Consider the following 13,719-nt stretch of genomic DNA (forward strand, 5'->3'; position numbering starts at 1 on the left):
CATCAGGTTTTTCAGAGGCCCCAGTCTAGTCACAAACAAATATGGAGACCTTATTTGTTAATCGATCCACATACTATATGTACATACATTTGTATATTGTATATGAACATTCCCGATAAGGTAGTGCCCATTCTCTGTCTTTATTGCTCCCTCAGAACGATCCGATCCAGCTGGGTATAAAAGGCAGCCAGCTCTCGCAGTCAGTATTCAGTAAGCAACAAGTGAGCGAGCTACAAACAGCCAACAGCAAACAGCTGAGCAACTAACCAGTTTTATCAAAGTGTTAAGCTAACTAATACAATCAAGATGCGTTTGGGACAGACCGTACCTAACTTCAAGGCCGACACCACCAAGGGGCCAATCAGCTTCCACGAGTGGCAGGGCAATTCGTAAGTTCCATTTGGGTTACTTTTTTCATCCGATACTCATCTAGTTCTCCCTCTGATCCCCAGGTGGGTGGTGCTCTTCTCTCACCCCGCCGACTTCACTCCCGTTTGCACAACCGAACTGGGCAGAATCGCGGTGCACCAGCCGGAGTTTGCCAAGCGGAACACCAAGTGCCTGGCGCACTCCGTGGACGCACTCAACTCGCACGTCGACTGGGTGAATGACATCAAGAGCTACTGCCTGGACATTCCCGGGGACTTCCCCTACCCGATCATCGCTGACCCCACTCGGGACCTGGCCGTCAGTCTGGGTATGCTCGACGAAGAGCAGAAGAAGGACCCCGAGGTGGGTAAGACCATCCGAGCTTTGTTCATCATCAGCCCAGATCACAAGGTCCGCCTATCCATGTTCTACCCCATGTCCACTGGTCGCAATGTCGAGTGAGTATCTCTATAAAGATTTATCTTATGATAATCCCAACTAATGGTTCGGTGATCTTTCAGTGAGATCCTGAGGACCATCGACTCTTTGCAGCTGACTGATCGTCTCAAGGTGGTGGCCACTCCTGCTAACTGGACTGTAAGTATTTCTGATAAATAAATCCTATTGAATTCTTACTACTTGTTCGTAATTATAGCCTGGCACCAAGGTAATGATCCTGCCCACTGTCACCGATGAAGAAGCCCACAAGCTATTCCCCAAGGGATTCGACAAGGTATCCATGCCATCTGGAGTGAACTACGTGCGCACCACTGAGAACTACTAGACCCCTGAAACTTTTTCTATTTCTGAACATGAATTTCCCATTCCGTATGTGCCAAACATTAGTATTAATAACTAAAAAAATAAAAAATATTTTAACCAAATATCCAAAGAGATTTTGTAATAATTTTATTTAAATGTGGAATTTTTTATTTTCTTGCAAGTAGAGAAGCGGAGAAAATTTCTTAATTAAAATATAAAATATCACCAATTAACAAATTTTTGGTCAAAATGTTTGAAACTGTTATTAATTCTGCTTCTATTAAAGATTAGAAAATAAATAATTTACATTTAGATAAGTTAATAAAAATTTTGTGAAAAAACTATAAAAACTAAGCAAGATATTTAGATTTTGTTTTTTGATTTGAGTTTATATGGTCAATAGGCCCAATGGCCCACAACCTCAAAATCAGATATTACCTCAAAAACTAAGCAAAATGGCACCGACTTTTATATAAAACGCAAAGTTACATTCATTCGAATAAGAATTAAATACTCTAAAACATAGACTTTATTTCACTTTTAATGTCTTTTTAAAAATGAGATTTAAATCTTAAATTACGTTTCTTAGACTATTTACATTTTCACCCTATTATTAAAAAAGCACGAGTTTTTCCAACAGTTGACATACAAAAAAATATTACAAGCCGCACTGATAAAAACGCAACCAAAATTTTAAAATTATATTCTATAATATTTTACATTTAATTTACGATTTAAAAACTGCTCTAAATCCTAATATGGGCACAGCTTCTAATGATAAACAGCAACAATTGTTTTCATCAGCTGATTTCTTCGCAGTGGCGCCATCTATTAAAATTTCTGTTATGGAAAACTTAAAATTTATCTAATGTAAATGCAATTCAGTTATTTTTTTTTATTTTTTTATCTTCAAAAAATGGTTTTTGGTCAGGAAAAGTGGCAAAATTTCCTATAATGCATTTAATAATTAATACATATTTATATTTCGTTTTTTTTTATTACTTTACTGAGTTTTTAATTTACAAACTATCTAATGTGAATTAGAACTTTTAATACAATATTTAAAATTATAGTTTCTTTTCTGTGTAAGTACAGAACAATAAAAAATTGTTTTGTACGTTTGACCCCATATTACTCATTTTGCGCAAAAATTTACCCATGCTTCCATCGTAAACTTTTTTTTTATACCATATTGGTATTGGGTAGGGTCAGATATTTCAAATTTATATTCAAAAATAAAATACGTTCCTATTAGTGGGACCAGTGCCCGTTCATTTTCGTGAGGTATATTTTAGTGTGTTTCCATAACACTTGGTTCTGCCACGGGCACACCGCACTTTCAGTTCGTGCAACTTTTTGTACGCAAATAAGAAAAACATCCAATTTGCTCTTAGCAAATCGATAATTGCAAACGCAGTGCCGTTTCAATTGCAGCAGAAACAGCGTCGAAAATGTTGGCGAGTGAGGCGAGACAAATCCTAAGCCGCGTTGGATCTCTGGTGGGAAGGAACCAGGTGAGACGAGAACGAGATGGTCCATGGCTTTTTGGCCAACATTGCATGGGCGGGGGCGCAGGCAGCTTTTTGGCCTGTGCAGTTATATAAGGTGGAAATTTGGGATCAGGGAGTTATAGAATAGAATATAGAATCGCGATAAACATGCAATCTGAAGCGTCGTAATTTCGGGGAATTGCCAACTGGCATTAGCTGTTATGTAAACCTTTTTAAGCGGTTGGATGAAAATGGTTATAACGTAATTTTCCGATCTTCACATTTTCCAGCTGCGATCCATCAGCAATGGCACCGCCCAGCTGGATCAGCAAGCGCAACCCAAGGAGGCCCAGGAGCCGCAGATCAAGAAGTTCGAAATCTACCGCTGGAACCCAGACAACGCCGGCGAGAAGCCCTACATGCAGACCTACGAGGTGGACCTGCGCGAATGCGGACCCATGGTGTTGGATGCCCTGATCAAGATTAAAAACGAGATGGATCCCACACTTACCTTCCGTCGTTCCTGCCGCGAGGGCATCTGTGGTTCGTGCGCCATGAACATTGGCGGTACCAACACGCTGGCTTGCATCAGCAAGATCGACATCAACACCTCCAAATCTCTGAAGGTGTATCCTTTGCCCCACATGTATGTGGTTCGTGATTTGGTTCCGGACATGAACAACTTCTACGAGCAGTACCGCAACATCCAGCCCTGGCTGCAGCGCAAGTGAGTTAAATTAATCCTTTCAACCTGGAAAATCACTAATCCCACACCATCACCAGGAACGAGGCTGTCGAGCAGAAGGGCAAGGCACAGTACCTGCAGTCTGTTGAGGACCGTTCCAAGTTGGATGGCCTGTACGAGTGCATCTTGTGCGCCTGCTGCTCCACCTCGTGCCCCTCGTACTGGTGGAATGCCGAGAAGTACCTGGGCCCCGCCGTGCTGATGCAGGCCTACCGGTGGATCATCGACTCGCGTGATGAGAACTCCGCCGAGCGTCTGAGCAAGTTAAAGGACCCTTTCAGCGTCTACCGGTGCCACACGATCATGAACTGCACACGGACCTGCCCCAAGGGCCTTAACCCCGGCCGGGCCATCGCCGAGATCAAGAAGCTGCTCTCGGGCTTGGCCTCCAAGCCAGCTCCGAAGCTGGAGACGGCGGCGCTCCACAAGTAGGGCCCCTGAAATCCCAGTTCGCCCCTTATGTCCTTAACCAGTGAGCCAAGCCTCCGAAAATCTGTAGTGGAGACTTCTCCAGACACCTTGCTTACTATGTTTTAATTTATTTAAGCCTAAAGTATCCGACACTTGTTATTACGGTTTGTAAAGGGAACAAAACGCGAAAATAAATAATTGTGTATCCACCAGCCGAAGAACATTCTAATTCACATCTACATCCTAGTAAATGTTATAATCCCAATTAAAAGGTTGGCGATCCGCTTAGTAACCATTCATGGAGCTGTGGGAGATGTCTCGTCGTTCATCTGGATATCGTCGGCGGAGTAAAAGTCCTGTGTGACTGGAATGACGCGGTCGTTCGTCTCATCATCTTCCTCGTCATGACTGTCCGTGTCCTCGCTGTCGTCGTTGGCTGCAGATTAACGATTTGGTGGTTAAAAGTTTTAAGCAAATGTTGGGTATACTCACCATCCTCGTCGTCGGTTTCTATTCCAGGTATGGTGAGCATCTTACCCAATGGCTGCAGATCTGTGCAGGCTGTTTTGAGCGACTCACGCTGCACGGATAGTAAAGTTAATGAAAAATGTACAGGTATTGGGGTCCTGAAATGCTTACAAAGTTGCTGCGATCTTCCTCGTAGCGCCGCGTCTGGGACTCTTCGTTTACAGAAGCAGGAGCCATGTCCAACCAGTAGCGATTTGCCACGGAGACTTTGAGGGTGGGAAAGAATGGAATCATAGACATTTCGGCGAATCTTGAATATGCCTTCTACAATATTTGTTATTCCTCCGGACGCCTTAGCTACGATCTGGCAACGCCAAATTATACGGGAAAATAATACCAAACGCAACAGGGGCGTATTCTAAGGGGGTTAATAAAAGAAATTTATATTTGTTTTATTGGTTTACTTTTTAAGCCAATTCGTATATAAAAGACCCAACAGATAACTTGGGCTTTAATTAATTGTAGCAATAAAACATCTTCTACTCCATTTGCACACTCCCTTAAGAATTATGAAGAAATGGATTTACATTATTTATTTAAAATTTGTTTATTTATCAAAGATGCTATAAAAATCGGACAACCACGATACAGGAACCATCCCTTTGCAGATTTATTGGTAGTAGAGTTCCAGATTCATGCCATCGTGGATTTCATCTGAGAAAGTGGGAATTTTAATTTGTAGCGAGGTTGGTATAGTTAATTAATCTTGTGCTTACAGTCGGATAGCCGGATGGGATCCTTATAGATTGTGTACCACTTCTTTAGGACAATCTTCTCATGCTTTGTGCCCGTTTGTGCCGCAATGAGCTTCTTGAGGTCGCCGATTGTGTCGTCAGGATTGCACTTGACGCGCACCTGCGTAATAAACATTGCATTACATATACATGTATGTATAATACTCTAGGATATGGCCGTACCTTTTTGCCGAGGCGATCGTTACAAGTTATTTCTATCATATCTTATTTTTCTGGAATAAATTCACAACAAGAAACCCTCTTGGTTTGTTGTGGTATTTTTGGTTTAGAGTTATCAACTATCTATAAGTGATGGATTGTGTCACTGCTAAAGTTCTGATTGTTGTTTTATCGATAAAATTGCGGGTCAACTAAGTCATTCTTAAAAGTCAATTGAAATAAATTATTTATTTAGATTTATTGCAAAAATTTCTGAAACAGAAATATTATATTTTACGTAATGAAGTAACATTAGAGTCTGATTACTTTTATTTTATGATTTTTGAGTCCGAAAAATATATATTATTTTTAATGCTGGAATAATGTTGTAATGGAAAAGAACTACAATTAATTAAATCTATACTGTTTGTTTATTAAACTATTTAAGAGTTAGTTAATAAGCCATCTTATATATAAATTTGTAGAAAACTTTTAAATTACATACATAAATGGAATTAAAATTTATCAGTGCTGAATATTTCGCCGTTCCGCTTTAAGTGACACATTTTTGATTAACTAAAAAATCGATAAAATGTACTAGCGCTTGACGAATACGTTCACACTGTAAATAATCGATAGTCGATCCTAAATAATAACATCGATGATTTCCCCCCACCACAATCTATTCGAAATTTTTCGCCGCTCGGAAAGGACGTGATTTTTTTGTCGCGCCATCGGAGGCTATTTTTAAACCGTCGCGGTTCTTGCAAACAAACCGCATATTCAGCTAATAAAATCGGAGAAATTCATTAAGTGCAACAGAACCAGAAATACTATTGAGTATGTGCCATATTTGCTTGCCAAATGATTGAAACACTTTGCAGTGCCTAGTTGACAGTGTGTTTGTGTGCGTGTGTGCTTCATTTTCCCCTGCTACGTTATGACGCAGCATCGGAAAACTTGTTTGGGTTTCCATTTCACCGAAACACCAAATGTTTGCGCCTGTGCTGCGAACCCATTTTGGGCAATTCATTGTATTGATTATCGCGAGTTGTTTGTGAATGGCGTGGTACTCCACGGCACCCTGTACCGTCCCACCCCACCTCCTGGAATTTATGCTCTAAAGGTCGAGCGTCGTTTTCGGCTATTCTAACCCGAAGAATCGACTACATGGTCCATCAATAGTTCCACGGTCACTGGCAAGCAATTCGCGATTCGAAAATGCTCCGTCCTATTTTTAGACGGCGTCTTTATGGCCTGCCTACTTACCTCCTCATTGCATTCTAATTAAAAACCGGGCATTGCGCTCATTTCCACACGCATTGCATAATGCGGCATTAATGTTGGGAGAAAAGCTCGATCCGAAAAGCACTCGAGCATTAAAGTCAAAAGTAACGTCGAGCGCACAAATGTTTTCCAGCTGCCCAATTGTAAACAACCCACGCCTATCACGCACACACTCTCACAGACACAGACACAGTCGGGCTTTAATGTTTACTCCAAATAAATCGTTGCTCATGTAAATTATTTGTGTTCTTCACAGGGCCCGAGCACTTGGAGGGAATCTAATCATGAGCGAAGATACTTACCAGATAGAGACGCGTCGCCGGTCTCGTTCCAAGACCCCCTTCTTGAGGTCGAGCTGCGATCATGAGAACTGCGAACATGCCGGAGAGGAGGGACATGTGCATCACCTCAAGAAGAAGTCTGTGGCCCCCAATGTGCAGTAAGTGTCTGGGATGATCCCGAAATAGGAATAGAAGCGAACCTCTAAAACTCACCCGTTCTTTGGCAATCTGAATTTAGAGTTACGCAGACATCAGTTTATTTATATACTTTATTGTGTGAAATAATATTTAGTTTTATCTATAGAGGTTTCGATGTGGGGAGTCAGATTTATGGTCTGTTATTAAAGGCTTTTGGCAAACCCAATTTCATTCCTCAGCAATCCAGTCCAGAGTTGATAGCTTAAATAATGGCGTCATAACTACAGTCGAACTTCTATAATCGGAAACACCATAACCCATAATATTGAAATAGAAAAGGCTTTTAATCTTCAAAATCCCAGAAGCAATTGCCATTTTGACAATCTTTAGTAACACTATTTCAATATATTTTCCTTTAAAGCGTTTTACTTAGCAAAGCTAGACTGTACGCAATACATATTTATAGTGACTGTTAGTATGCCGTGTGCTTGCTGCCATGACGTCACCTCCTTGTTATTCACGCTCGGCGCGAGTTTCAATTTCGAAAACGAAGGCAAAGCCATATACAGGGTGCGGCATCTCGTCGAGCTTCGTTAGCTTTTGGCGCCTAATCCAAGAGAGCGTCTAGTCCGATCAGTCTTTCAAACTCGATGACGACATTCGGAATCTAACGTTGGCCATCATAATTTCGTTTTCACGTTTAGCCACAAAATCGAGCATGTTGGCGCGGGCTAACAGCCAGTATCGTTGAAGGTCAGCGACGTTTAAAAGCATATTTTTGTATTTTTGTTTTGATACGTTGTACTCGCAGTTGGAAAAGATTCCGAGCACATTATCTGGGAATTACTCAATAAAATACTTTCCCTAAGTCTTACCAACTGCTATCTACATCCCTTTTTAGAACGATAGTCGAGGAGCATATAGTGGAGTCGAGCAGCAGCAAGAAAACACGGAGTAAGGCATTTTCTCAGCTGACCTCGGACTATTCAAGCGACGACATGACTCCAGAGACAAAACGCAAGAATAAGTCAACCACGACAATAACGTCGCTCCTCACCAAGATATCCGGTGGAGTCACATCAACACCTCGGAACAGAAGCCAGCTGGAGACAACCCAAAACACGCTTAACTCCGTCCAGGAGAAACTGAACCAATCAAACGGCAACAATACCTCGGGCAATGCCAGCGACTACCTGGCCTATATCGAGTACAGAGATGCTGGCGAGTACTGGAAGTAAGTGAACGAATTCTATATTCTAGATCCTATTCTAATCGTCTTGTCTTGCAGTAAAACTCCCAAGACGGACTACACCTACTCCGAATTATCCCCCCACCGCCGTCAACTGGCTCCAGGGATCGTGTCTATGCCTAACATGTCAAGGAGGAGCCTCGAAAACCATAACGAGCGCGTCAACTACATGGTCCAGCGGAACCCTGCTGATGAGGAGTTTATCCGCCGGCGCTACCAGTCCAAGTATGATAAGCAAGTCAATTACGACTCTGCAGATGAGGTTGACGCCACTTTTGGGCAGCAGCAGAAGCAGAGCTGGTGGCTCATTCGTCTCATCCAGCTGGTTGTCAATAGTGTTACCACCGTATGGACACGAGTGACCAATATTTCGGCCGCAGAGACGAATGCCTATCAAAACTACTATGCTAGGCGCCAGCAGGGTCAGAAGGTCGGATTTCTGGGGAAAGTCGCCCAGGCTATAGGAGGAGGTTTCACGAGCTTGCTGCGTTACTTATACATCTTCATTGGATCTGTTCTGAGTTTGGACACGTGGTTGCTGCGATCCTCCGATGCGGAAAACAAGTCGAAAAAGCGCTTCCTCATATTTTTGCTGATTCTGCTGCCCTTGCTGCTGGTGACGGGTAAGTAGGCCTCCAAAGCACCGTCCGATTTACAACGGTGTAAAGTAAAATATGTTCAAGCGTGTGCCCTGACCTTCAATCGGTTTTGAAAATTCGTGCTATATGCATATATATCACCTCCAGCGTGTTTATTTATACACTCGTCTGGTCGTCGACATTCGCGTGACGCCTTTGGTAATTTGTTAGTGAAATCCCCCGAATCTTTATTTAGTGGCCACGTGATGACATGTTTTATTTTACTTTCGCCATCTGCCGAGGAACAACGCCTAATTTGCTTTGCCTTTGCAGGTCTGTTCTATTACATACACCCCAATGAAACTTTCCCACCCAAATCCCTGTCCGAATACACTTTCACCCTACCTGAGTTGCCCAAGATCAACGTGGGCGACTACCTGAACCAGGCCCAGTATGAATCGCTTCGCTCCCAGGCCGCCGAGCAAGCGGTGCGCGTTCGCGACTGGGCCGATGATTATGTGCTGTATTTGAGAACCATTGGTCAGAACGTGGTTAACAAGGGGCGCCAGATCTTTCAGGCCGACGATCAGGTCTATTATGAGCGTGTGTAGAGAATACCTGGAATGGGGAGGCTACCATTTGGTGGCCGAACTGCTTCAGCAATTGTTTCTTTAATAGGACTTTGTTGCATATCATTAGATATGATAAACTTTCAATATGAACAATTCAAGTACAAACTAAAGCATTTCGTCCGTGTTTTGTCCGTCTGCTAACCTCAAAAATGTCCCACATATTTAGTATTTTTTGTCCCCTCATTCGCCCTTTCTCATTGACAACCACCCCACACATCCCACCTTACTAATCCACACAATTCCCAACAAAATGCAACATCACAGGCTGATGGGAGAAGGATAGAGCTCACCGCTGTTCAAATTGCAGAATTCTTGTATTAGTTTACGTAAATCAAACTCATGTCCAAGATTTAGGGTCTTTATCCGTATGGCTGAATGCCCTAACTAAATCTTACTTGTTGTCAAACAACGTTTAATTGTAATTTGTTCACTGTTTGCTTTGTAAAAGTCTATACAAAAAATAAATCGCAAACAATTTCATACAAAACATCAAGTACAAAGAAGAGTAGATTGTTTTATTTGCCATTTGTTGGTAGTTATCTAAATGGTAAGTAAAATGTAAACATGCAATATTGGTTGGCCGGAACCAAACTCTATCCTTCTGCATTTGTGTTGGAATTACCCCAAAAGACGAAGTTCCCCCTTACCTCAGTCCGTTTGATTATCGAAGTTGTGGGGAACTGGAAATGTAGAAGGATTGCCAACTAATAGCGCTATGTTTCGTTCTCTCTTCGGTCAGGATGGTCGCTGTTGCAGGAGGATCAACGTATTGAGTACGTTCAGCGAGCTCAAGCTCTATTGCCGCTGCCAGTGACCCTTTTTGGCACCCTGCAAAGTAGTTTGTCCAGTGCTGGAGCATCCTTGAAGAGTTGGCTGGAAGTACCCGCCGTCAAAGGTCCACAGGAAGAAGCCGAGACCATCAAGCTTAATATAGCCAGCATCGAAGGGAACATCAAGAAGGCCTTGACAGCGGAGGAATACGAAAATATCTTGAACCATGTCAACAACTACGTGCAGCAGTTAGTGGAGCTTAAAGTCCAGCAACAGTCAAAGGAATTGCCACCGCAGCAGGTTCAACTCATTGTTCAGCTGATGAAGGAGAACTTGCAGCAGTTTGCCCAAAAAACTGAACTGTCCGAGAAGGATTTGGCTGATCTGGCCATAAAGCTGAAACTGGAGCTGCAAAAGTCAGGTGGTTTGCAAGATGGAGCAAAGCTATCGCAAGCTAATTTGGAGGAGATCACCAGACTGATTAAATCTGAATTCCATCTTCACGAATCGCACTACACATTTCAGCTGGATAAGATCGACCATGCGGCGCTGCTGGAACGAGTGTTGCTGGCTCCCGAGTTGGCCGAATTCGTAGATTCCCGCATTAATCTTCAGGTGCAGCGGTTCGAGCAAAAGGAGAGTTCCGGCTCCCCTCCCGCAGAAATCCAGATTGATCGCTTGAACAAGGAGATCGCCTTTATTAAGTTGGCCCTTTCTGATAAGCAGGCGGAGAACGCTGATCTGCACCAGTCGATCAGCAATCTAAAGCTTGGACAGGAGGATTTGCTGGAACGTATGAAGCAGCACGAACTTGCTCAGGATCGGCGCTTCAGCGGGCTGCTGGCAGAAATCGAAAGCAAACTTTCTTCGTTGAACGACTCGCAGTTTGCTCTTCTCAACAAGCAGATCAAGCTCTCCCTAGTCGAAATTTTGGGCTTCAAACAATCCACCGCTGGCGGTGTCGCTGGCCATTTGGATGACGTCGATCTGCAGAACTGGGTGCGCAGCATGTTCGTGGCCAAGGACTACCTGGAGCAGCAGCTCCTGGAGCTAAACAAGCGCACAAACAATAACATCCGCGATGAGATCGAGCGCTCCAGCATTTTGCTGATGACCGACATAAGCGAGCGACTGAAGCGGGAGATGCTGCTGGTCGTGGAGGCAAAGCACAATGAGAGCACCAAAGCGCTGAAGGGTCATATTCGCGAGGAAGAGGTGCGGCAGATAGTCAAGACGGTGCTTGCTATTTACGATGCCGACAAGACGGGTCTGGTGGACTTCGCCCTGGAGTCGGCAGGCGGCCAAATCCTCTCCACGCGTTGCACGGAGAGCTACCAAACAAAATCGGCTCAGATATCGGTGTTCGGTATTCCTCTCTGGTATCCCACCAACACGCCGCGGGTGGCAATCTCACCCAACGTGCAGCCAGGAGAGTGCTGGGCGTTTCAAGGCTTCCCCGGATTTCTAGGCAAGTCGCCTGTCAATACTTAATCTAAACTAAGTTCTTATCATTTTCACCCCCACAGTGCTGAAGCTTAACTCGTTGGTGTACGTCACTGGATTCACCCTCGAACACATACCCAAGAGTCTGTCACCGACCGGAAGGATAGACTCGGCTCCTCGCAACTTCACCGTTTGGGTAAGTGTGAATAATCAGGAAGATAAGTGATTTAGATCTAATAAGATTGGTGCATCTATTCAGGGGCTGGAGCAAGAGAAGGACCAGGAACCTGTGTTGTTCGGCGAGTATCAGTTTGAGGACAATGGTGCCTCTCTTCAGTACTTTGCCGTCCAGAACCTGGACATCAAACGGCCCTACGAGATCGTCGAATTGCGCATTGAGACGAACCACGGCCAGCCCACCTACACATGCCTGTACAGGTTTCGTGTGCATGGCAAACCTCCGGCCACTTAGATCTGTCCAAAGATCCCTCTCTAGCGACCTAAGCACTGTCAGGTGTACATAATGTCTGTGCCTTAAAAAGGAAACCCAACAATATATCACTGCGAGAAGTGGATCAACTAAGCCCAGCCGCCTCTAACTTATGCAAACTATGTAAAAAGTAAGGCTATAGTTTTAAGTGTTTTGTATCATATCGTAGGATTGAAGTGTTTATATACAAGTAATCTTAATTTGTACATACCTAAATTGATAAGTCGGGGCTCGAGTCCAGTGTCCAGAAGAAGTCCTTTACTATTTATTTATATATAGTTTGCCCCTCGGAAATCAATCATTGTTCCTTTAAGTCTACTCTACTAACATGCATATTTTTTTTTACCATGTTTGCCATTTAAAGCGTTTTGAACTAAATAGTCATAGTTTGTTTAAGCCGCACGCTTGCTTAAAATCTATAGTTGTAAGTTACCTCTAAGCTAAGATGCTTTACCATCAAAATTTGCAAACCACACCAATTTGAATTAAACTGAAAGGAAATCCCTCGGAAATAGTGTCAAATAAAACTGAAATAACTGAATTCTCAACTTAAATTATCGAATGAAAGCTGCACAAACACACATATCTCAGCCAATCAAAAAGCTACGTCTTCTGTACTCCTCCTATACGTTCAATTATATATGTTTAAAGAGTGAACCCAAAAATAGTTGATAGTTAAAAATACTTTTCTATTGTTTTTGCTTGTAAGTCTACTTAATTGGCTTAGTTTGTATTTACTTCGTTTGTCCATTAAGGCTTCATCCAATTATTTTGAAAAAATAAACACGTTGCTCGGAATAATAAAAACGTTTTCTTAGTTAAAAGGGAGGCGAAAAAAAGCTGTCAAAGACATGGCTAGTAATTAACCCTTACTATCCGGTCGCCGTAATTAGTTATTTTTTACGGCAGCGAAAGGATTGAGAGAAGAGGGCGTAGAAAGTTTAAAATCTGCAGTTGCAACCTTTGCCATTCACATTTACATAGCTACAGCAAAGGATTTTAAGTTCCTATTAAAATCGAAATTAATTACATTACCATATACCCTAGTTCCTTTTAATTTGCTGACAACTTCAATGTTATTGCTGAGCAGATTTGGCATAAATGATGAGACAAGACCTGATGAATTTATTAAGTGCAATTCTGTTGCTGACTCGTCTTGGGTATATAATTTAATATGAAAGTACCTTCGGAACTGTTGACTCCGCAAGGATGTGCCATTGTGTCTAGGGTTAATGTAAATTGTCATTTAATTTGTTGTGCGCTGAGATTCCGTGCGGGGATGTGGGCAGGTCAAAGGATTTAATATTCAAGCGCAAGTGAAGGCGTGCACTTAATTAAAGCCAGCTCTCTGTCTGCGACAAGAGAGGGCTGACGAATGTGATGACGCATTTGGACGGCGGGGATTCCATCAAAGGTTCCAAAGCAACCTACGAATGTATGAAATTTCAGAAAATAGAGCGGCCACCAGTCTTCCGGGTCGCCATTAGGCAGATTCCTCCACCGGCGGAAGGAAGGTCCTGAACCAGGACAGAGCTGCGGCATGTCAAACCTTTGTGCGTCCTCGTTTGAGCCTGAATTACCGGCATTGCTCACACGTTTTGTGTAATTACTGGGATGCCCCTGCCAACACACACGCATTAACTTTAATTGCC

General features: G+C 43.0%; 5 protein-coding genes across 6 annotated transcripts; 3 read left to right on the top strand and 2 right to left on the bottom strand.

Annotated features, from left to right (window-relative positions):
• The first annotated feature begins 199 nt into the window (after positions 1-199).
• On the top strand, positions 200-1,253 carry LOC108112459 (peroxiredoxin-6-like). The gene is made up of 4 exons (XM_017222311.2): positions 200-389; positions 453-827; positions 891-966; positions 1,025-1,253. Exons 1-4 carry the CDS (start codon positions 307-309, stop codon positions 1,151-1,153), a joined length of 663 nt encoding a protein of 220 aa, XP_017077800.1. The 5' UTR covers positions 200-306; the 3' UTR covers positions 1,154-1,253.
• Positions 1,254-2,452: 1,199 nt separating this feature from the next.
• LOC108113341 (succinate dehydrogenase [ubiquinone] iron-sulfur subunit, mitochondrial) lies at positions 2,453-3,989 on the top strand. The gene is made up of 3 exons (XM_017223902.1): positions 2,453-2,645; positions 2,912-3,348; positions 3,405-3,989. Exons 1-3 carry the CDS (start codon positions 2,583-2,585, stop codon positions 3,796-3,798), a joined length of 894 nt encoding a protein of 297 aa, XP_017079391.1. The 5' UTR covers positions 2,453-2,582; the 3' UTR covers positions 3,799-3,989.
• On the bottom strand, positions 3,890-4,617 carry LOC108113342 (anaphase-promoting complex subunit 15A). Its single transcript, XM_017223903.1, has 3 exons — positions 4,417-4,617; positions 4,270-4,357; positions 3,890-4,213 (listed from the first exon to the last, which is right to left on the bottom strand). Exons 1-3 carry the CDS (start codon positions 4,543-4,545, stop codon positions 4,074-4,076), a joined length of 357 nt encoding a protein of 118 aa, XP_017079392.1. The 5' UTR covers positions 4,546-4,617; the 3' UTR covers positions 3,890-4,073.
• Positions 4,618-4,827: 210 nt separating this feature from the next.
• Positions 4,828-5,356, bottom strand: LOC108112372 (ubiquitin-like protein 5). Its single transcript, XM_017222202.2, has 3 exons — positions 5,223-5,356; positions 5,022-5,160; positions 4,828-4,959 (listed from the first exon to the last, which is right to left on the bottom strand). The coding sequence occupies exons 1-3, from the start codon at positions 5,259-5,261 to the stop codon at positions 4,916-4,918; spliced, it is 222 nt and encodes a 73-aa protein (XP_017077691.1). The 5' UTR covers positions 5,262-5,356; the 3' UTR covers positions 4,828-4,915.
• A 513-nt stretch (positions 5,357-5,869) lies between these two features.
• On the top strand, positions 5,870-12,874 carry LOC108113024. Of its 2 annotated transcripts, XM_017223451.1 has the most exons (7): positions 5,870-6,038; positions 6,742-6,924; positions 7,806-8,138; positions 8,193-8,776; positions 10,103-11,602; positions 11,661-11,773; positions 11,837-12,874. In XM_017223451.1, the coding sequence occupies exons 2-7, from the start codon at positions 6,770-6,772 to the stop codon at positions 12,047-12,049; spliced, it is 2,898 nt and encodes a 965-aa protein (XP_017078940.1). In that variant the 5' UTR covers positions 5,870-6,038; positions 6,742-6,769; the 3' UTR covers positions 12,050-12,874. The 2 variants fall into 2 exon arrangements, with proteins under 2 accessions (XP_017078940.1, XP_017078941.1); XM_017223452.1 differs by lacking the exons at positions 10,103-11,602; positions 11,661-11,773; positions 11,837-12,874 and adding an exon at positions 9,065-9,866 and having other exon boundaries at positions 5,874-6,038.
• The last annotated feature ends 845 nt before the right edge of the window (positions 12,875-13,719 follow it).

The sequence above is a fragment of the Drosophila eugracilis genome, unplaced genomic scaffold, assembly GCF_018153835.1.
Source record: "Drosophila eugracilis isolate 14026-0451.02 unplaced genomic scaffold, ASM1815383v1 contig_90, whole genome shotgun sequence".
NCBI lineage: Eukaryota > Metazoa > Arthropoda > Insecta > Diptera > Drosophilidae > Drosophila > Drosophila eugracilis.